Source organism: Danio aesculapii, chromosome 19, assembly GCF_903798145.1.
Source record: "Danio aesculapii chromosome 19, fDanAes4.1, whole genome shotgun sequence".
NCBI classification, from domain to species: domain Eukaryota; kingdom Metazoa; phylum Chordata; class Actinopteri; order Cypriniformes; family Danionidae; genus Danio; species Danio aesculapii.
The window spans coordinates 4,454,112-4,478,662 of NC_079453.1; the positions used below are offsets into that span (position 1 = coordinate 4,454,112).

The window sequence follows — 24,551 nt, forward strand, 5'->3', positions numbered from 1 at the left end:
TGCATAAAAATACACTGCTCAGCATATACGAGTACACCCCTCACAAATCTAGCTTTTAAACTCAGATGTTTAATAGGAAGCAATACAGTATTATATTTGTGCATATGCATTAGATTAGGCAGTACTGAAGCCAACTCTGGAGCTTATCTAACAAAATAACTTATGATAACGGTGCAAAAACTAGTACAGCCAAAATTAATATGTTATAGAAAATATTTTAAAAAATAAATAAAAAAAGGGAGAAAAAATAAAAATAAAAAAATCAAGCAGCAAAAAAAAAATTGAAAGATTTTAGTTGAAATTTTGTAGTTTATATATATATTTTTTGCAATGTTTTGCTTGAATTTAATTGTATTATCTTTAAGTTTCTAAATATGTTTGGTGACTAAAATATTATTTTAATAAATATATCTGTTTTGTTTAAATGCATTCCCTATATTCACTGAGAAAATGATCAAAATATTCATTTTCAAAATGAGCTGTACCCAATTTTGGTAGCACTGTATATTCATGTCATTCCACTGCAAAATCATCCCAATCAATCTAAACGAATGACTTTCCAAATATAGCTCATCTCCTGAAACTGTATTTACATCGCAATATATATCACAGAGAAAGAAATATAATATTACAATGTCAAATGCATTCAATATCGTGCAGCCCCAATGCAAAACCGTATAAATTGAGAACGGAGTCATTAAATAGCTCACATCGCACATCTACCACCACCAAGCTGAAGCTCTTCATAATAATCACCAAAAAGCTCCAGCTGTCGAGAGCAGCGGTCTTACAAAACCAACGAAACATTAAGAAAAACAAGACTGTTTATCAAACAGAGGACGGGTTTTATTTCAAATCCACCACGGAGACCGAAAGCACTGAGTAATGTTAACAGAAGATCACAGCGTTACAGTAATATCACCACAAAGCGAGATGCCTACAAGGAAAAGCAAGCGATCGAGTCCCTGGTGTGTCGTACAGCACAACCGAACGGCGCAAAAGCCACATGATCTAAACATGCAGCATGAGCTATCTTACAACGTGAGGGACAGTTCAAGCACAATAATGCAATAAACGCGTCGCTATAACCTGCATGTTCCATCATTATCTACACTTTAAAATCAGAATTATAATGGTGGACATTTTGTTTTTGATCAAATTAGGAGTATAATTTACACTATATTATTTAACTTATTTAGTCATTAGTGGTATTGTTAAGGGAACGACTAATTTGGATGTTACATTTGCTGGGAAACTCAGAGTATGTACACTTTTAGCAGACGATTTTCAGAAAAACGGCCCACCACACAGTGTGTTGGTCCACAAGGGACATCCGCACATCTTTGAGATTACACGACAAAATGGGAGAAATAGAAATGATTGCAGCATGAACGTACATGCACAGAAAGGGGAAAATAGAAAGCCAAAATTAAAATAAAAACGTAAAAAAGAAATCATAAAGTACAGTTAAATCTAAGGCACAAGTGCATGGATTTCCTTATTGCACTTTTTAAATGAAGATCAAATTAATGTCAGCCACCGAATGACTGAACTCTTCAAATCACCTCCCCCCACCTAAAGCAAACCAAAAAAAACAGACTAAAATGCTGATAAACTGGTGCTATGAACCAGTTTCCCAACCCTGTTCCTAAAGGCACACCAACAGCACACATTTTCAACCTAATCAAAACACATCTGAATCAACTCATCAGAACATTAGGAGACTCCAAAACCTGAAGTTAATAGTTAACATCTAAAATATGTGCTGTTGGTGTGTCTTCGGGAACATTGTTGGGAAACACTGCTATAAACGACATGGTTTTATCATACAGTCCAACACCAGAACAAAAAGAGGATGCATTTCTCGATTTACAGAAACAGACTATGGTTTAGAAGCGGTGTTTTCCCCAGATTTATCATCATCTTTGTTTTCTGAGCCTCCCTCAATCTCTCCCTCTTCGATGTTGCCTTGGAACATGTCGTGGGTCCACTTTGGGCTCCCACCGCTCTTTCGAATCACGAAGGTGCCTCTAGCACGTGGATAATTCCCTCTTCCTCGCCCCCTTGTGTCCAGCCACTTCATCTCCCCCTCCTTGTCCCGGTCGTCGTGCTGCAGTGGGATATGAGAGAGAGAAGGAAATTGAAACTCTCCTACTGGCCACCATGCAGCTTATTCTGTCTCACTTATTCAGGACAAGCGAAGCCACCCACCACCAGTTTTTTACATGCCGTTTAAGAGGGGAGATGAATGCTAGCACACCTGGAAGTATTTTCGACTTTTGGGGGTGTATTCAGGGTCCCACTCCTCATCTGGGGGACGCGGTGGGCCGCCCATATTCGGAGGGTTGATGTTGGGGTTGTTGCCTGGGTAATTACCACGGTTCCATCCTCTTCCTCTCATTCTCGGCTGAGAACACAAGAGATGATGACATGAGAATCCAAGAGAAATAAAAAATAATGCATTGCAAATAAAAGAAATTGAAATAAGTGCTTAAATCATAGCAGATAATGCACGAATAAACCACAATTAAAATGGTACAATTATAGTACACTATACAGTGTTAAAGGCATGACGTGTGACCATTCACGCTCATTGGGCATGTGTGTATTTTGTGACCATTAGAGGGTGAATCAGAGAAAGATACACAATAGACCAGAGCCATTGTGGATTGCCATGCCTGTTTGCAAACACAACACTAGCATGTCCTAATTAAAATGGAGTCTTCAGTGCTTTTAAAACACTATTTTCACAGGTCAAGAGGCCAGAGTAACATGGGCACAAGGCGTAAACGTAAAAAATACTTAGGAGGTTATAAAAAAAAATGCTGAACTGAATCAACTAGAAGGATTAAAAAAATTAAACCAATCACTTCAGAGGCTCTAATTCAGTTATGACTGTAAACAACCAGTATGAGAAATAAAGTTTCACATTAATTAGCTTCAACTGAATTGGGTGATCAAGAATTTGTCCTGGGATAGTTCCTTATTTTAACTCTAGTGTCCCTAATTATTATGAATAAAACAAAATAATAAAAAAGTTGCATATTCCACGAATCCTACTACAACTTCTACTAAGGTCCGATCACACAGAATGTGCTATCTATTTTGAGAAAACAAGCCTTTTTAGTCGACAGTGCCTTGTGGTTATCAGCTCACAACAGATGGCCTGCCTCTCCATTCATTTAATTGAACAATGAAAGAAACCCAAACAACATTGAGCATTTTTTTTGTTGCTCAGTTGATTATTTTTCAACTTCATGTTTGAAAATATGATAATTCCTGAAATGTGCAGGGTGCCAAATAATTGACAAATCAGCATTTTACCCATAGGACTTAATCAATAAAACATCTTGTAAGCTATACCAGGGCTCAAAATTAACTTTTTTTGCTTGGTAGCACTGGTGCTCTCAACTTCAACACAAATTTAGGAGCATCAGGAAATATTTGGGACCCACCCAACATTTAAAATTAAATTACATTTTTATAATTACCGTTAGGGTTAGGTTAGGATAATTAGGCAAGTTATTGTATAATGATGGTTTATTCTGTGGACTATCGAAAAAAACATAGCTTTAAGGGGCTAATAATATTGACCTTAAAATGTTATTATTTTTTTTTTTTTTAAAAACTGCTTTTATTCTAGCCAAAATAAAAAAGATAAAAAAATATCAGGCATACTGTGAAAATTTCCTTGCTCTGTTAAACATCATTTGGGAAATATTTGAAGAAAATAAAATTCAAAAAGGGGCTAATAATTCTGACTTAAACGGTTTATTTATTCTAAATATTATCTGTCCGTTCCAGATCAGGGTGCCAATCAGAAGAGCTTGATTGCAGGGAAAGTATTGTAGGCTTCTGTTTACTGTAGAAACTTGCCATGACAATCGTTTTAAACCATGCACAGCATTTAATTTTTTTTTGGTGCAAAGATAAATTCTGCATGAATGTCCTCTAAATTTGTGCATGCAGTGTTTGTTTTGTAGTGAAAATGTTATGCAGTTGCTCATTTGCTCCCAAAACTTATTTTGCTGCATGCTATTGGAATAAACTGACATTGCATTGGTTTTCTGCAATTATATATCGCGATACGATTACAATTTCGTAGGTGATTCTTGTTGAAAAGAATTCATATTTTATTTTACATTGATAGGGATGATTTTGTAGGGGAGTGCATTTGCATCAAATGTATAAAACTGCATAAAATATATACAAAATACAAATTACAGCACAGATGAAAATAATCAAACAATGATAAAAATGAAATAAACCGCATCAGTCTAACAGTATTGACTTACAGAAATCCAACAATCTGATTTAAAATAATAATGTAGTCTTCATTATATAAATACTTAACAGATAATCTTTGTAATTTTAAACTATATAATTTCTTATGTCCAAATTGTTTAAATTCACTTGAAATCGCTTGAGATCTTGCAGATTCACCCATTGCAATATTGATGCTAAAATGATATTGCATAGCCCCATTTCATAGGTTAAATTTCGACCAAAAAAGGTAGCATTTTCAAGCCCCGTAGAGTCATCCATGATTCCAGTCTGCGTGAAGAAACAAATTCCATCTCCAACTCATTAATAATCAGTAAGTGTTTTCAGCTGGATAAGGAATGGTTAAGTACTTACAAAGCCCCGGTCATAACCTCCGCGACCCCTGTCATATCCTCCTCGATCGTATCCTCCTCTGTCCCGCTCATAACCCCTCTCCATGTAGCCCTCATAGTCTCGAGGGCCGCGCTCCATGGGCCCGGGGTAGTCCCGTGACCCCAGGCGGGCCTTGTTAAAGCCTCCCTCCATGTGCTCCTCCAGGTACTCCTTCCCTCTGTAGGGACGAGGGGAGGGAGAGGAGGACGAAGAGGAGGAGGAGGAAGGAGAGCGCTCTCGTTTCTTTTTGCTTTTTCTTTAAAATGAGAGAAAAAAAAAAAAGAATAAAAAAAATTACCAAATCAATGACTAAAGAAAAAAATCTGAGTGCAAAGTAAACTCGGCGATCTAAAAGGATGTAGCAAAAGTACTCAGTATACACTAGATTTAAATTATAATTTAAAACAATACATTTGCATTTAAAGATTTCCATTTTCGTTTGAAAGACTGTAATGGTGCGTTAACACCAGATGCCAAGTCAATGCAAAGACATGAATAGACGTCCTGCAGTGTGCGCGAATGACAGGATTTACACCAATTAATCAGCGTGAGTTAAGTATTTCGCACGAGAATCGCTTCAGTTGTAAATCTGTAGTTTAGCGGACATTCGTGCCGCATTAACCAATCATGAGCTTGCTCTAGCAGGGGCGCGATTATGAAGTAGTGCCTGTTGTTGGTGTCCAAAGCTGTACGGTACGATACTGATCGGTATGGGTCACCTTTATCAGGCTTACGTTTCCACTGCTAAAAGGGTACCAATGGTAGGCGTGGTGTTCGACAAAGTTTCAGTCGACGTCATCCACGCTCGAAAAAATGTCTACAGTAAAGCTGTATGGGTCGTTCACATATCATATGAGAAGCACTTCTCACAAAACAGATGCTTAATACACATAAATACTGGTGTATAAATGTCTATTACTAACCTTTCTAAGAACATAATTTGATTATAACTGCAGATCAATGATCTTTGCAAAATAGCCTACTGTAATGTCTGTAATTATGTAAAATAAATAAATAAATGCAACATTTATGAACACGTACAGCACCTTACAGTCTCTGATATACGAATTACAGAAAAACTACACACAGCATACATTTAGTGCTTATTTGGCTTCAAAAACACACAACATATAGCCTAGAGTCAGTCCAAACCTCTCATCTGTATCTTTAACGTTCACATCATTTAGACTTCACAATAGTCCAAAAGGTGTTGGTAATAGTTAAACATGGCAGTTTGTTCATGTTTTAGGTTGCTGAAAGAATCATTTGCTCATTTTTTTTTTCTCAGCTTCTCCTTTGTTTTATCAGGCATCACTCTCACGTTTGTCCATTTCTGAAAGGACAGGATGTCAGAAGCACTTCAATAACCACGCGCACGTTATCATCATCAGCTCAATTTCGTTATTTCAAATATAGATGCGCTGTGAGTGCATGAGAAAGTGAAACCGCACACTCTTTTAGACAGCCTCATAAAACAACAACAGGACACGGCCGATTTTGTTCTTCTTGGCTTTGTGGCTGTTCCCCAAGATGACGACAAGGTTTGTTTGAGCTCAGGTCAACCATGGCTTGCTATTATATGTATATATTATTACAGCGTAATGTCTCGACTGTGTATTTAAAAATGGCGCTTCCTTTGTTTTCATTCTTCTGGCTTGAGTACGCATTGTAGTGACATTTCTCCATAAATCAATAGCGTTCAGCTGCATGTCTTGCTTTTCCTTTTGGTACCCTTTTGGCGTGCTAGGTACCCTGTATAAAGGATACCCAAAAAGCGCTACGCTTCACTTTTTGGTACTTTTGGGCCATAAAAGCGTACCGAACCGTACCACTCAGTGGAAACCAGCCAAAACTGGGCACGGCTCAGTCTGAAGCACCGCTGAAAGCTTCCATTATCCAGGTAGAGTTTCTGGAGGAGCTTATGAACTCAGAGCTGGGTGCACCTCAGAAAGGATCTAATGGACTCAGACACAGCGCTTAAGTAATACATGCTGTTTTTCAGCCTTCCTTAAGCACAGTTACTCTCTCAATAAAATCCACGTTAGCCATTTGGCAACAAAGTAAGTCACCGGGCAGACAGAAGCGCCGCTCATGATGCTAACTTGCATCTATTGTGAAGAGAATTTTAAGCACGAATGAAGCGAATTTGATGCGCGAATGAGGCAACTCAAGTTAACTCAAAAAGCTCAGGCGTCTATTTATGTGCAATTTCTTTGCGCAAGATGCGTCTGGTGTGAACACAGCATAGAAGTTTAAAGATGGCTTTGATTCTGCTTACATTAAATGAGGCATCAGAGTAGTTGTTGGACACCAAAAAAACAACAACACAACATAAAACCAATTATTGCATGGGCAATAAAATTACATATAATTTTGGTGTGGTACTTCACTAATATTAAAACGAGTTTCATACTTTAGGAAATTACTTTCATTGTTATAAATATGCTAAAAAATTTTATAATATTACTTTCCTAAAATATTAAAGCACACTGAAAATTAAGCATCTAAAACGGTAATCTAAGTCTACATTCATTTGATTCTGAACAGCAGACAGATGAAGAATTAGAGAATTAAAATGACAAAACATTATCAAACAGATCTTGAGAAACTAAGCAATGCCACCTTTTTAATTCTGCAATCATGGATTGTTTTAAATATGAATACAGCTTTTCTCTGTGAATGAAAACAGACATGTTAGAACAACAATTAGACAAATGATTGCAGTCCAGCAAAAGCGCACAAGACTGCAAAAATCTGCAACTGTTCAAATATTATTCATCAGTAAAAATCAAAGACTTGAGCGTACTTGGATTTCTTTTGTTTGGAGGATCTGTCGGGAGAGAGTTCATGGCTGGGTGTGCGTGAGCCAGCTGAACTCTTTCCCCCTTCTCGTTTAGGATCCTTTTTACGGCGTTCAATAGCCAAACGGAGGTCCAATGAGTCGCCTTCATGCCTTTTGCCATGATCCTGTGGAGACACAACAAGATCCAAAAATATTAGCAAAGCAATAGTGTAAACAACTATAAATTCCTTTGTTTCATCTTAATGAAATAAACCAGTATGACATTAATTTAAGCAATATTTTGTTAACAGAATCTGTACAATGACTTTTACCAAACAATAAAAGTTTGATTTATTTGTTTGGATGTAATTTAGCCTTGATGCTCATTCGTTTTTATTGCAGAGAAAGAACATGTAGCAGATTCTGATAAACAACTGTGGTTACAGACAGAGAAAATTGGTGTTTTTGTGCAAACCTACAACAAATTAATAATTAACATGATTAATTTAGTGTTAACCTAACACAATGCTGAGAACATTCTTCTCACACTGAAATGGCAGACGGTTATGACAATTAAAAAGGAAAATCCAGCTGAAAAACTCCATCTATTGGCCATCTTAAGGAACAGCCTCAAATGCAATAGTCACCCTCTATTACTTTAGTGTTGGGTAAGATTAAATGAAACCACTGAAATGTGTTTAAATTTAGGAACAAATGTGATAAAAGACTTTATAGGACGCCCACTGAAAATGTGACATCTATCAACACGTAAGAATCTATGAAAAATAAAGGAATCAAAACTAAAACAAAAACGGACAGATCTCATGGGAAAGCAGCATGCTCCATGCTTTCCCAATACTGATCAGTACTGAGGCTCACTTTTTTATAAACACATTTTTGATGAGATATACTTACTATTGCATTGGTTAGCGGTCCATTGAAAGGCTTGGACACAGGATCAATTGTCACTTCCTTTTGATTAGCCATTTTGTTTGGGCAAGTATGTACCCACGATTAATCATACGACAAATGCTGGAGGGTGAGAGCGTAACGCTCAGTAATACAAGACTGAGATTGGGGTTCTTGTGCATTAGAATTATACACCTCATAGCACATTTCTGCTGTTTCAGCTGGTACACATTTGGGCAGGAATTTCAGATTTGAAAACGCTCTGTGTCACCTTGTAGCCGCTCTCTTCGAAATCCTCAAACATCTGAGAGTGCTTCTTAAAAGCACTGGGAGACACATCGATTCGCCTGTGGAAGAGCATGGAAAGAAGTATTAAAAAAGGAAGAGGGAAAAACAAGGCATTAAACTATAATAATTCATTTGAAGATGCACAAGCACAAATTCACATACCTGTGGATCTCAGGACTCTTTTTTGGCTTCATCATTTCGACCTCAGCAGCTTTTCTTTGGTATATTCCAAAACGCTCATTCAGAGTCATCCCAGATGACTTGAAATGTTGAGCTATATTCAGAGAGAAGAAACAAAAATGTCTTACATACCATCACATTAAAATGTTCAAAACTGAAACCAAAGTCTTTACAAAGAAAATGTATCCTATGACTGCACCCTGACGCTCCTCAAAGCACAAAGAGCAGAATTAATGATGAATTACTCAAAACTATCAGATTAGACTGGATTTACCTTTAATGTGATGTACTATGGTCACTATGTGTTGAGCAAATAGCTCTGAAGGGCTTCTGCGAAGCTGAGCGGACTGAATATGCTGGAAGATTGAGCGAAAGTCTTCCTGATCTTTTTTACCAGGGTGCACAAGATCCCGTGACAAACGCCTCTCTTTATTTAATGCACCTGATGAGCTGAGGAAAAACAGTGAGTCATTCATTTGTACAGATGTTTCATAAATAATAATAAGAGATTTTTTTTAAAGTCTGTAAATGTGACTTCACATACCCTTCTCCATCACCAGTAAATGCCTTGATACTAAAATTAAACTGTGGCTCTTTCTTGGCTGAAGATTTAACTGGTGGGGAAGCCTCTCTACCAGCTGGAAACAGTGGCCTGCCTCCAGATGATGGCGGAGAAGATGGACTGATACTGATCCTACTTTTTTTCTTTTCTTTCTTCTTGGCGGCCTTCTCTTCTTTTCTGGACGCATGTTTCCGACTGCGATAAAGTTCCTCATCCAGTTCCTCCTCAACATCTTCATCCCTCCTTGACGATTCTTTGCTGGACAGATAAACGGAGTCGTCCCATTTCCCGAAGCGCTCTTCAGTCAAGTCCCTCATCGTGACAAGAGTTTTTTCTTTATACTTTGTCTCCTCCTCAGCCTTCCTCTCCTTCAGTTCCTGTCGATACTCCTCTTCTTCAGGATCCAAAAACGGAAGGACTTTGTCAGTCTTTGAACCATCATAGTCAGAATCTGATGTGTTAAATGTGGTTCTCGACTTACTGCCACTCTTCTCGTTGTCAGCTTCACCCAAGCTTAAAGATTCCCCCCTGCCATTATCCCTGTCTGAAGGCTTTTTCTTTTCTGCCAAAAACCTGAGGTGAACGATCACACATTTATCAGATTTTTGTTCATAGTAACTAGCAGATTGTATTAGAAAATATTTACATTTCCAAACCAGTTGCCAACAAGACAGCAAGATAAAAAGGGTTACTTACAACAACAAAAAACAGTTAAAACATGCGCAAACTAATGGCTCAACTTTTCAGCAATGCAGACACGACTAACCAAGGTGTTTTTTTCCATACTTACATCATTAAAAATCTCCTAAATTATGGGATTGCAAACAACCTCATAGCACAGGTAAAGGCCCATTTGTGACATTTGAGTTTTGAAATTAGTTGGCTTCCATTATAAGCTCTATTCTTCCAAGGATCTGTGTTGCTGTACAAGGACTAAACACATTTGAGAGAATGATGATTGATTAAAAACTGCCTGGAGGAGAAAAGAAAGAGGGAAAACATCCACAAAGCAATATTAAAAGCAAAAAGACATACTTTTTGAAAGCTGTCGAGATGGAGGCAGACTTGTCTTCTGTCTTCATGTCTTCTTTTGAGAAGAAGCCAAAGCCAGTTGAGGTTGACGTCTTTGCTGGTGGACTTTTACTAGCAGGGCCGATGCTTCGCCACAGTGAACCACCATTGCCGGAATTTCCAGAAAGTGACACTTTGATGTCTGATGGACCAGCAGATGCAGCACTGCGTTTGGGACTGGCATCATAGTCGGTCATGCCTTCCCATTTATTGCCGGACTCTTCTGGGGGGCTTCCTGTAGGCTTGGATGCTTCTTTAGTGGCTCCCTTGCTCTCACCTGGTGATCCCTTGTCTTTGCCATCTTTAGAATGGGGTCGCCCAGTGCTGGAGTTGCGTCGATGTGAAGATGGCGAGCGGGAAGATGAGCTGGAGCGTCTGGAACGGCCAGAAGATGATCTATTGGAATGGCGTGAGCGGCTTCGGCTTGGTGTACGTTTTCGTGGTGAGTGGGAACGCGAGCGGCCTCTTCTAGGGCTGTATGAGTGGTCGTACTGCTGCTGTTGGTCTCTATGGCCGTGCCAATTGTTGGACCGGTAACCATAGTTGCTACCACCCCGGTGATAGTTACCTCTTGGGAAGTAGCCACGCCCTCTACCCCGGTTGTACTGAAAAGGCCTCCGGTAGCCACGAAAACCACGGTTATACCCACGATTGCCCTGGAAATCTCTAGAAGGATAGTTCCTCTCCCTGCTATGCGAACGGGATCTTGATCTAGAACTTGAAGAAAGAAGAGTGAAATGCAAAGCACAGAGAGAGGATTGCAGTTAGACAAGAAAGAGAGAGAGAGAGAGAGAGAGAGAGAGAGAGAGAGAGAAGAGAAAGATGCAGTTAGGATTTATGACCACTTGATGGCGCTACAGGATCAATATTTCACACAGATGGCACAATCTCCTTCCTGGGTTTTTGCAAATGAGCAAGTGCTTTTGATACCAGTGGTAAATGACTTCCTGCTAACTTTGTAACTGACGCAACACTTTTCTCACCGAATAAAAGATTACATATCCAGCCTCAGAAGCTTTGCAAGAAGTTCCTACACAGTTATTTGAATTGATTACCTAAATCTGGTAATGCCTCAAGACATTTCTTGGCTTTACTAGAGACACTACAGATCAAATCTAGCATTTACTAAACCAAAATGAAAATGTCTTACCGTCTGTGCTTTTTCATTGGAAAATGGATTTAGAAAAACAATTACTGACCAACGTTGAAAGCTCTCGATTGTGGGAGAGACATGCTTAGCCACATGCAGTGGAAATTGTACAGTCAGATTAGACAAAAGGAAACAGTTTTACTGTTCACAGGATGCGTGCAAAAAAAAAAGAGGCGGGCTTTTACACGAGAAGTACTTAAGAGGAGGAGCAACCTACTTTCTCATCTCTGTGGTTTCTGTTTGAGTATTCAATGACTATACAGTCATGTGCAGGATAAACCCAAGAGGAACTTTTTTCCTTTTTAAACAGACCTAAAAATGGCCATCTAACACCTCTCACTCAGATTTAACATTAAAATTCAAAAACAACTTTGTTAGAAAAAATGTGTCAATAATCTATTTAATTTGTTTACCTGTAGCGACGCTTTCTTGACCTCGAGCGAGAGCGACTCCTCGAGTGAGATCGGGAGTAGGTCCTCGATCTGGACCTAGACCTGGACCGGGAGCGAGAAGCAGAATTTGTTGGCTTGGACATCTCTGCGTACCTGAAATGAGAAAAATCATAATTAAAACTCCTCAAACTACGTGCATAATTGATAATCTTTAAATCAAGAGTAAAAAAACAAACCTTAGCTAAGGCTGTCTTTAGCAAAATCAACTTGCAATTAATTTACTTCCGCATTAATCACTAAATAATCATTTCATAGCAACAATGAAATTACAACTGAGGCTGCTGTTACTTTACTGCCATTATATTAGGGCTGAAATCGATTTGAACTGATTAAAAAGATATGTTGCAGTAGTAAAAAACTGTAAAATTTAGCAAAACTGTCTACTTATTTAAATCCACAGGACAAACAAGTAATTTAATTTATAAGAATTATAACTTACTTTTTTTTTTTAAAGGCAGCAAAGAATTCAATTTAATCTATAGAATTTAATTTATTTTGCACTATTATTTCTCATTAAATCCACACAATTATTTAAATCTTTGCAATAGATATTACATACTTTGTCAACACACTAACTACATGTAAGATTAGCTAACAAAGACTACTGTTGTCTCTCCAGTGTAATACAGCAGTTTAAATCAAGGTCAGCTGAACAAAATCCAATTTACGGTAACTGATGCAACGACAAAACTTTATTTGTCTTCAAACACTGCACTATTTCTTAACTGATAAACATTTATGGTCAAAGTGTGTGTCTGTGTGGTTTTTGTTTTACCTTGACCCTCATTGGATGAACTGTTTACACTATGTGGATCAGATTAATCAAACATTAACAGAAGACAACCCTAAAAGTATGCAGCGAAAAAGGACAAAGATCTGCCAATCTGTCTTGAATGACCAAAAACAAAGGGTGAAAGCTTCAGATCCTAAACATACAAAAACACACTTCCTTTTAATTTGAATGCAACATTTGCAGAAGTAGTTTGCAATACAGGGGTGATTCATTAAGCTCTCTCTGCGAAACACACAATAGACAACTGTGTGCAGATTCTTAGATGAATATACTGCAAATATTACTCTGTGAAAGCTAGTTACACATTCAGAATGTAGTAAAATGAGATGCATGAGTTAACTGATGATTATTCAGTGTGTGATGCATATCTTCTAGCTTGAAAGCTGATATGCATTTAGTTAATGTTTTTGCACTGATCAACAAAGCAGGAAGAAAAACAACTGCAAAGCAATTTTAACTAACCCTTTAGGGTAAAGACAGCCCAGTTTATCTTGTGTAGCTAGATTCCGATCTATTCCGGAAATTCATGGGCAACATTTGCATTGACCAAGTCATCAGTACAGAGCACATTTGCATACCCACCCAGGCAGTATTTAGACTACATAGGAACTCAATGGGCAGTTCAATAAACATATTACTAAGTATTATTAAATTATTTTGAAATACTCAAGATGGATATGCAGCAAACTAATAACCAGATATACAGAACACACAACTGTGTGAATAGGCATTGCATGGTGTCTAGATATGCAAGTCACTAGGTTTAGACATTATGGAAAAGGTTTAAATTCCCATTGGATTAGATGGAAAATCCCAATGCAAAAGCAAGAGAACACAACAGCCATTTTATAGTCAAAACACTTTCGTTTTCGCTTCTTCCATGATAAATGAATAGCACATGAGTTCAGCTCAACGGTCACATTCTAAACATAATTTGATATGATAACCTGCAGTCGTGTTCATTCTGGTTCGTTTTGTGACTAAAATGAAGGACATTTAAACATTCGTCAACTTAAAAATAATTTCATAACCAAACGTAAAACAAACATAAAATACGTTTTTACAATCAAATGCTAGCAAAACAACGAAATTACAACTCAAATCGCCAATTTATGCCACCAAACTAACATTATAGGTACAGCTAAAAAATATTATAAAATAGCTAATGTTAGCCGCTATGCTAACAGTAGCTTGATTAGCTTGTCGGAAACGCGTGCAAAAGAAAACGCGACAGCAACAAAATAACAAGAACCAACGTTTTATGAGAGATTCTCAATTACAATATTAACAAAACAGCGTTTTAATATATAAAAACAGACTCACCTGGTGGGCTAGTTTGGTGTGATTAGCGCGAGCTCACGAGCTGAGGCACCGCGAGCACGCGACGGAGGAATAACGCGTTTTAACCGCTTTATCCTGAGCAATAATCGTATGCTTTTATCTAACCTGATTTATTTCGCCCTTTTAACATATGTGAGATCAGTTTTGCAAGGTTTCTCAGTAATGAAGCGGAGAAGTGGCCATTTAGTCGCCTCACAAAACGCAAGAGGCTTCCGAAGTCGTTCAGATCTTCCTGATCAACATGCGCGCGCACACAAGACGGTTTTACACGCCCCTTTCTACTATTCTTCCCATTTTCAACATAAATAAACACTCTTTCTTTTCTTAAAAATAAATTGATAAAATATTGATATATAAAATAAGCTTTAACATGTCTGGTAAATGTGGATATGGCAAAATGTTAATCTATGAACCATACAACAGTACCTACTGTATTAGTAGCTTCTTTTATACAAGTATCTTTTCCGTTAAGTACACTGAAAGAAATAACCTACTGAAAAAAACAGATTAAACCAGCCTAGGCTGGTTGGCTGGTTTTAGCTGGTTGACCAGCCTGGTTTTAGAGGGGTTTTGGCCATTTCCAGGCTGGTTTCCAGCCATTTCAAGCCTGGTCTTAGCTGGTCAGGCTGGAAAATGACCAGCTAAAACCAGCTTGACCACCTAGCCAGGCTGGGAGCCCAGCCAAAACCAACTATGTCCAGCTTAAACCAGGCTGGTCAAGCTGGATTTAGCTGGTTATTTTCCAGCCTGACCAGCTAAGACCAGGCTGGAAATGGCTGGAAACCAGCCTGGAAATGGCCAAAACCCCTCTAAAACCAGGCTGGTCAACCAGCTAAAACCAGCCAACCAGCCTAGGCTGGTTTAAGCTAGATTTTTCAGCAGGGAATCCAGAGCTGACTCTTTGGATTTACTCATTTTTTTAAATTAAGTGGTTGCAAACAATTTATTTTGGGATGAATTTAAACAAAGAAATGAACTTGAACATTTAATAAATTTATTTGTTTAAATTCAGTAGATCAGACTTGTAAGATAAAAACTGCTAGAAATAAATACAAGAGTCTAGTGTGTAATAAGTGAATGACTATAATGACTATTTCATGAAGTATTATCTAATAATAAATGCTTCTGATTATACTAGGGATACTGATAATGTCTAAAAACAATCCCAAATGGAATTCATTAGTCTCAAAAGTAGATTGCAGATTACATTTGTTTTTGTAATAATAGAAAACTTACTAGTCGCTACTGAAATAAGTACTACTATTTATTGAATAAGTACATATTTTTAATAGTTATTGGTTAGAATAAGTAATGGCCAAGTGTCTATTTATTATCTGTACTTAATGAATGAGCATCCAAACACTAAAAACTAGCATGCAATGAATAATCATATGTAAAATATATTAGATTATAAAAATATCAGATAAAAAGTAGTATTAGCAGCAGCATGACGATGCTAGTAGTTTACTTTAAATGTTAAACCAACATGTTATGAATTCAATTTGCCCCTTCAATTCATTATGTTAACACATCTACCCTCACTTATTTGTTCTGATTAAGACATGTATGTAAAGTTCACCCCAAAAATGAAACTGTACTTACAAATTACTCACCCACAGGATCTTCCAAACACAAAACAAGATATTTTGAATAATGTTGAAAACTTATAACCACTGTCATTCAGGAAAACAAATACTATGGAAGTCAATGGCTACCGGTTTCCAACATTTGTAAAAAAAAAATACATCTACATTCATGTTCATTAAGAAAGAAACTCAATGTATATGATATGTTAATGCTGAGTAAGTGATTTATTTTTAGGTGAACTATCCCTTTAATATATTATGTGGCCATTTTTTTCCACTGCACCATCTACACATGGTAAAACAGACACAGCGCCTCCATTTCAAACACCTGTCTGAAGCTTCTCAGAGTGACAGCCGTAATCACAGGCCAGTTCAGAGAAATCTGGCCAACACCAGTTAGTATTTCACACAACAGAGAGCCAGTGAGCATGAGCCAACCTCTCTCTCAGACATGTCTGCAAAATTACTATCACACATGCGTATGTTTCTGTAAGTCAGAACTATAGCATTTTCTAAGAGAGGTCATTTTCACAGTGAGAAAAAGTATGCTAGAGGTATAGATTTGATTAAAGATCACATATTATGCCACTTTTTACAAGATGTAAAATAAGTCTCTGATGTCCCTAGAGTATGTGTATATGTATGTATTGCATATGAAGTTTCAGCTCAGAATACTACAGAAATAATGTTTATAACTCTTTAAAACTGCCCCTTTTAGGCTTTGATCCAAATTGTGTAGCTTTGGTGACTGTCGCTTTAAATTCAAATAAGATTGTAAGCTTTTAAAACGAGGGCGGGGCTACATATGTGTCAGCATAGAGGCAGATTCAAAAACAAAACATTCTATGCTAATAATGGAGGTATGGTCACTAGTGGGCGGGGCTTTCCCACTCTGATGACATGTACAAAGGGAGAATGTCAATCAAAGTGTTTCTGCAGACTGTTTTTATGAGGAGCGAGTATAAAAAAAATGGAATTCATATTTTTTTCTATTAGAAGCTGGTTATATTCACACATTGTTGCCACACAGTTGTGTTTAAAAGCCTTATAAAAGTGATTTTTGCATAATAGGTCCCCTTTATTTGTATTAATGGTTTAGAGCAAAATAAAATCTGTGCCAAAATTTCACAAACAAATCCAGAATTTTGCAAACAAACACAATCTGCTTTGCAAAGAATCACTTGACTTGCAAAATAAACGACAACCACTCTGCAAAAACAAATGTCAGTTTAAGCAAAACCCCAGTGGTGCTAACAAATAGATGTATAGAGTTTTACAAATATATATCATATTTCATACATAAATTGAGTGCATCTAAATGTATGTATGTATACTGTATGTAGCCCTTAAATAAACACATCTAGTGCATACAGCTGAATTTTCTCACAATTGCACTCAATCAGATTTTCTCACAAATGCATCCAGGTAAATTCTCACACAAATGCACTCAGGCAGATTTTCTCCCAAATGCATTAATTCAGATTTTCTCACAAATGCATCCCGACAGGTTTTCTCACAAATGCACTCAATCAGATTTTCTCACAAATGCACTTAGAGAGATTTTCTCACAAATATCCCCAAATAAGATTTTCTCACAAATGCACTCAAATATTTTTTCACAAATGCCCTTAATCAGATTTGCTCAAAAATGCCATCAATCAGATTTTCTCACAAATACCCTCAATCAGATGTTCTAACAAATGCACTCAGGTAGATTCTCTCACAAATGCCCTCAATCAGATTTTCTCACAAATGCACCCAGAAAGATTTTCTCACAAATATCCCCCAAGCAGATTTATTTCACAAATACAGTCAAGCAGATTTTCTCACAAATGTATTTATTCAGATTTTCTCAAATACATTCAAGCAGATTTTCTCACAAATGCATTTATTCAGATTTTCTCACAAATACAGTCAGGCAGATTTTGTCAAAAGTGCACTCATTCAGATTTTCTCACAAATGCACACAGGTCAATTCTCACCCAAATGCACTCAAGCAGATTTTCTCACAAATGCATTTATTCAGATTTTCTCACAAATGCCATCAATCAGACTTTCTCTCAAATGCCATCAATCAGATTTGCTAAAAAATGCACTCATTCAGATTTTCTCACAAATGCACTCATTCGGATTTTCTCACAAATGCATCCAGGTAGATTCTCTCACAAATGCCCTCAATCAGATTTTCTCACAAATGCATCCAGGTCAATTCTCTCACAAATGCCCTCAATCACATTTTCTCACAAATGCATCCAGGTTGATTCTCTCACATATGCCCTCAATCAGATTTTCTCACAAATGCACTCAGAGAGATTTTCTCACAAATATCCCCCAAGCAGATTTTTTTCTCAAATACATTCAAGCAGATTTTCTCACAAATGCATTTATTCAGATTTTCTCACAAATACAGTCAGGCAGATTTTCTCAAAAGTGCACTCATTCAGATTTTCTCACAAATGCATCTAGGTCGGTTCTCTCACAAATGCACTCAGGCAGATTTTCTAACAAATTCACTTTGATTTTCTCACAATTGCCACCAATCAGACTTTCTCACAAATGCCATCAATCAGATTTGCTCACAAATGCACTTAGAGAGATTTTCTCACAAATGCACTCAGGCAGATTTTCTAACAAATTCACTTTGATTTTCTCACAATTGCCACCAATCAGACTTTCTCACAAATGCCATCAATCAGATTTGCTCACAAATGCACTCATTCAGATTTTCTCACAAATGCACTCAGGCAGATTTTCTCAAAAATGCACTCATTCAGATTTTCTCAAAAATGCACTCAGGCAGATTTTCTCACAAATCCATTCATTCAGATTTTCTCACAAATGCATCCAGATGGATTAGGCCTTTATTTTTTGTGTTTCTTTGTTTGTTTAACGCCATGTTAATAATTACTTCAAAAGAATAAACTTAATAACATACATTCCTCACCAAATTAAAGCCAACACAATCAAATAATACATTCTTAATAATTAAAAAGCTTTAACAAATAGAGCATGTTGGAGGATCTTCTCCAAGTATTAAAAACTTTTCTGTCATCCTGGCGTGACCGATTCTACAGTGGATAAAGTCAATCTCATCCCACCAGTTGTAGAATTTATAGACGTTTCTTATTCCAATATAAGGCTAATTTCATGCAGTTGTTTTTGTTTGTATGCAGATCCCATTCTTCATTTGTTATTAGGCATATTTTTGTTAATTGAGGTAAAGTTGGATTTATATTTACACATTCAGATGTTCGTGATCAATAAAATAGTAAAGCAGAATTTAAAAAAATGTAATTATGATGTATTGTTATGAGCACAACACATTATATTTATAACTGTAACACTGCGTTTTAAAAAGCTGATAAACACGCTTACCTCTATAGAAGGTCGCTGTATTGTTTCCCACACTACTTTGAATATATTTGGTCTCAAATCGCATGCAAGTAAAACTTCAAAACAACATTAGCACTATTAAACTGACTGTGAACAGGTTGTACTTTGATAGTCACTGGCTGCTAATATGATTTCCCTATTTAAAATACTTTTATAATTATATTTAGAAGGTGAAAGTCTGATTGTGTGAATATAAAATACATTTTGCCCCAGTTTTTTTCGTTATACATTTCATTTGACTGTGCACATGAGTTCCAGGAAGTTGTAGACATTTGAACGGATGTACTGTGGTAATCTCACTTTTTTTTAGACTGTTCATGTGTCTACTTTTTTATTTCTCACATTTGTTGCACTGCTAAATAGATGGAAGCCATGTTATTCTTATTATAGTCTTATGATGCATATAACATCATGGCACAGTTCACCCATTGAAAATGTACTCAGTATATACTCACCCTCAAATGGTTATAAATCTTTATGAGTTTCTGTTGAACACAAAAGAATATATTGGAGAATGTTAGAAACCTGTAACCATTGACATCAATAGAAAAAACAAATACTATAGAAGCCAATAGTTACCGGATTTCAACATATTTCAAATGATCTTCTTTTACATTTCAGCAGAAGAAAGAAACTCAAGCTGGTTTGTGACAAGTGAGGATGAGTAAAGGATGACAGAACCTGAAGTTCTGGGTGAACTATCTCTTGACAATGGCTTGCCATATGGTAATCAAAAAAGCATAGAGATTATAGACACACATTCTTCTCCGGGTGTTATTAAGACTGCTGCCAGCTGCTATCGCAAAAATAGTCATCTGCAACAGGGCCATGGAAAGCTTGTGGTGCAATGAGTGTCGTAGAGAAAACTAGTGAAGTCAACACACACACAAATATATAGACTCAACGGCCACTTTAATAGGTACACCTGTTCAACTGCTCGTTAACGAAGCGAACGTTAAGAAGATTGGGGAAAAAAACCTTGCCTGGTCTGATGAGTCTCGATTTCTGCTGCGACATTGGGATGGTAGGGTCAGAATTTGGCAGCAACAACATGAAAGCACGGATCCATCTTCCCTTGCATCAATGATTCAGGCTGCTGGTGGTGGTGTAATGGTGTCAGGGATATTTTCTTGGCACAATTTGGGTTCATTAGTACCAATTGAGCATCGTGTCAACGGCACAGCCTACCTGAGTACTGTTGTTGACCATGCCCACCCCTTTATGACCACAGTGTACCCATCATCTGATGGCTACCTCCAGCAGGATAACGCGCCATGTCATAAAGTGTGAATCATCTCAGACTGGTTTCTTGAACATGACAATGAGTTCACTGTACTCAAATAGCCTCCACAGTCACCAGATCTCAATCCAATAGAGCACCTTTGGGATGTGGTGAAACAGGAGATTCACATCACGGATGTGCAGCCAACTAATCTGCAGCAACTGCGTGATGCTATCATATCAATATGGAGCAAAATCTCTGAGGAACATTTTCAGTACCTTGCTGAATCTAAACCACGAATGATTAAGGCAGTTCTGAAGGCAAAAAAATAAAGTGTACCTAATAAAGTGGCCAGTGAGTGTATACAAGACGAAAAAACATTATTATTTTTTCCTGGTGTTTAAAAAAAAAGAAAAAAAGCAAAAGGACCCGCAAGCCAACAGGAGAAAATTTGGCCAATTGAAACTCTATTCTGTCATTCAATTGGCTTGAACTCTGGATTGCTGTAATGTAATCAGTATGTGCCAATGACACCGTCCAGAGTGAATGAAGGATCGCCACACAGCACGACTCTGCAATCCTGCCTGTCACACAAGCAAACTGTTTACATTCCCAAACTGATCTAGAGGGTAACTACATCAAGACAGTTCAATTCACATCCAGCAAAGTATTCGTTTTTGATGTACAGTTGAAATCAGAAATATTCGCCCACCTGAATGATTAGCCCCACTGTATGTTTTCCCCCCAATGTCTGTTTAATGTAGAGAGTTGATTTTTCAACACATTTCTAAACATAATAGTTTTAATAACTCATTTCTAATAATGACATGCCATGAAGACAGTCCATAATATTTGACTACACATTTCTCAAGATACTAGTATTCAGCTTAAAGTGACATTTAAAGGTTTAACTAGGTTAATTAGGCAAGTTAGCGTAATTCAGCAAGTCATTATATTTCGATAGTTTGTTCTGTAGACCAGTGTTTCCCAACTCTGTTCCTGGAGGCACACCAACAGTACATATTTTGTATCTCTCCCTTATCTGATCCATTCGTGTCAGGTTTTGGGGTCTTTTCTAATGTTCTGCTGAGTTGATTCAGGTGTGTTTGATTAGGGAGAGGTTGAAAATGTGTTCTGTTGGTGTGCCTTCAGGAACAAGGTTGGGAAACACTACTGTAGACTATCGAAAACAAATATCGCTTAAGGGGTCTAATAAAATTGACCATAAAATGGTTTGAAAAAAATTAAAAACTGCTTTTCTCCTAGCCAAAATAAAACAAATAAGACTTTCTCCAGAGGAAAAATATTATAGGAAATACTGTAAAAAAATTGTTCTGTTAAACATCATTTGGGAAATATTTAAAAATGAAAATAAATTATAATTCTGACTTGAACTGTATATTCTGGCTGGATGCTCAAACATAATAAACACAAGCACATCATAAAGTGTGTGAGCTGGACAATGAAAAGCTTGAGAAAACACATATATACATACATCTAGACCGGGGGTGCCCAAACTTTTTCCTATAAAGGGCCAAAAACCGAACTTGATTGAAGAGTGTGGGCAGAATTATACCAAACCGCATTATATTAATAAAATATAATTAGTGAATTTCCTTATTTATTCTGTAATATAAAAAAAACTAGAAAATGTTGCTTTAAATAATATTTAATATCTAATTCAGTATCATTTTTAACATTTTATACTGAACTTATTACAGTAAAAACATCCAATTTATAACACAACAGAGTTCAATGCTGAATACACTAGTCGAGCTGCACCTGCCTTTACCTTGATATGCTTGTAGATGTCAGATGTACTGTATACGTCAGGTGACAGTATTTACATTTTAAAAGTTTGATTAAATTGAATCACTTAATTTCTGTTGCCTTTTGTATCTCAGCAATAAAACTAAGAAACAAAAGATTATGTTTACTTCACAATTCAAAATCGAGGATTTCTGTCAAAGGCATTCGCAACCACCAACATCCTTCCTCTATTTTCAGATGAGATGGCGGGCCCAATCAAAGGTTACCATGGGCCAACTTTTGGCCCTTGTTTGGGCATCTCTGACCTAGACGAAACCACAACCATATTTAGAGTATATAAGAACTATTTTCAACAGAGCGAACATTTTCTGCATTCTTCATCTTGTGGTTTTCTGCTCAGTTAAGAAACGTATTTCCATTTTCATCTCAACGTTGTGCTGTTTCTCAATATGAAATGTCTTTTAAAGCCATATTTCTCTTTTCCGGCATCTTTTTTGGCAAGCATTCGGTTTGCCTATAGATTCGACACGCACTAATGACATGTTCTGCCGCAGTTTGAAAGAAAGCTCACCACGTAAACCTCGCCACATCCTCTGAAAAATGATTTAGCGTATGGTTTTATTTTAAAAACATGCCGAAAACAAACCACTGAAGGAATGAATGTGACATTTTCTGAAAGCTACTGTGCTTAAAGGGGCCCTATTATGCATAAATCACTTTTATAAGGGGTTTAAACCCTGTTAAACCTTGTGTGGTGAGAGTGTGAATATAACCAGCTTCCATGGGCGTAGCAACCGAGGAGGGGGGGTAGGGGGGGGGGGGTTGCTACTTTTCCCCTCACTTTTAGAGACAGACCATTTAGAAACAGGTGATTAATAATTATATGAACATATGATCTCATACAGCCCCCACTTTTAAAATGTCCGCCATGCGCCTGCCAGCTTCTAATAATAAAAATGTATTACTGTACTTTTTCTATAATCACACTTGATAAAACAGTCTGCAGAAACACTTTGATTGACAGTCTCCCTTTGTTTGTGTCATCAGAGGAGGAAAGCCCCGCCCAGTAGTGATGATCTCTCCCTCATTAGCATAGGAGGATAGTCTTGTTTTTTAAATCTGCCACTATGCTGACACACAGGCATTTGCAGCTCCACCTTCTTTTGAAAACTGCACAATCTCATTTGAATTTAAAGTGACAGTCACCAAAACACCACAATTAGAATCAAAGAGTTATAATACATAATTTGGGTGGTATTTCAAGCTGAAACTTCACATAAACACTCTAGAAACATCAGAGACTTATACTACATCTAAAAACAAGCAGTAAATGACCCCTTTAAGCATCAAAATTGTTCTACTTTAACTATAAGCAATTCTCATAAATAACAAAGTACAAAAAACTGTCAGTCATCGAGACACTATCAATGTTTTATATACTATTATATATATTTTAATGTATATCTTAAATGGAATAATAGACATTAACAACAATAATAAATGTAAAAATTTGACATTTGTTTTTATTTAAAGGCCACCTATGGTAAAAAATCTACTTTTCAAGCTGTTTGGACAGACATATGTGCATGTATGGTGTATAGACCGTCCTATTGGGGTGATATAAACACACCCAGTGCTTTTTTTTTCAATTTAACAACATAAAAAACGGTGGACCAATTGGAGCGGTTTTCAAACCGACCGCAACTTTACGTAGGAGAGCGGTCCCCCCGCCCACCAATATTGATTGACAGGGGCGTCATCATATCCTCAGTTTGTTGATTCACGTCTGCCATTTTCAGCGTGAGTCGAAGCGATATCACTAAAGGAACACCCTAGCTCTATTTTTTAGATGCAAGGCTCATTGGGCTCAACACAAGAGCAATATTCTCCACATTATCGCTCTAATCGGAATTATTGGTTGTATCTTTAGGTAGGTTTGCAAACATGTGTACTTCTCATTGAGTCTACCTTATACTTCAGCCGTTTGCATTTCTCGCGATCCCAGAAGCTCCCTGTGATCTTAACTAGCGTGCGTTTTAGATTTCTAAACACAGGTTTCTATCAGGGTGCACTCAAGTCGACGGCTGGGCGCCGTGGACCGCTGCAGAAACCTATGTTTAGAATTCAAAAATGCGTGGCGCGACGATTCGGGACACTTCATGTATCTGCCGCACCACAGAGAGTGTCTGGTGTGCCGTGTCGCGGCTTCGAGCGACGCATCCCGTGCCTCAGTCAAAGTTAATTCAGTGTGCGTGGTTATTAGTTTTTGTGTACAAGCTCGGCACTTGAAACTAGCACACAGTTGGCTGTAAAACTGTACAAAGACACATATGATTTTGTACTCTCTGCTTGGTCTGTGTCCGAGTCGTACATGTACAACTGAATGGTGATCCTCT

The 24,551-nt window shown here is 37.3% G+C and overlaps 1 protein-coding gene across 4 annotated transcripts; it reads right to left on the reverse strand.

The window, feature by feature from the left end:
* Positions 1-824: 824 nt before the first annotated feature.
* Positions 825-14,420, reverse strand: thrap3b (thyroid hormone receptor associated protein 3b). 4 transcript variants are annotated; one of them, XM_056479143.1, is made up of 12 exons: positions 14,167-14,420; positions 12,012-12,143; positions 10,413-11,165; positions 9,859-9,950; positions 9,360-9,771; positions 9,090-9,265; positions 8,798-8,909; positions 8,619-8,694; positions 7,463-7,623; positions 4,639-4,912; positions 2,261-2,407; positions 825-2,110 (listed from the first exon to the last, which is right to left on the reverse strand). In XM_056479143.1, exons 2-12 carry the CDS (start codon positions 12,131-12,133, stop codon positions 1,883-1,885), a joined length of 2,553 nt encoding a protein of 850 aa, XP_056335118.1. In that variant the 5' UTR covers positions 12,134-12,143; positions 14,167-14,420; the 3' UTR covers positions 825-1,882. The 4 variants fall into 4 exon arrangements, with proteins under 4 accessions (XP_056335118.1, XP_056335117.1, XP_056335119.1 ...); XM_056479142.1 differs by having other exon boundaries at positions 9,360-9,950; XM_056479144.1 differs by lacking the exons at positions 12,012-12,143; positions 14,167-14,420 and adding an exon at positions 11,599-11,705 and having other exon boundaries at positions 9,360-9,950.
* Between the last annotated feature and the right edge of the window lie 10,131 nt (positions 14,421-24,551).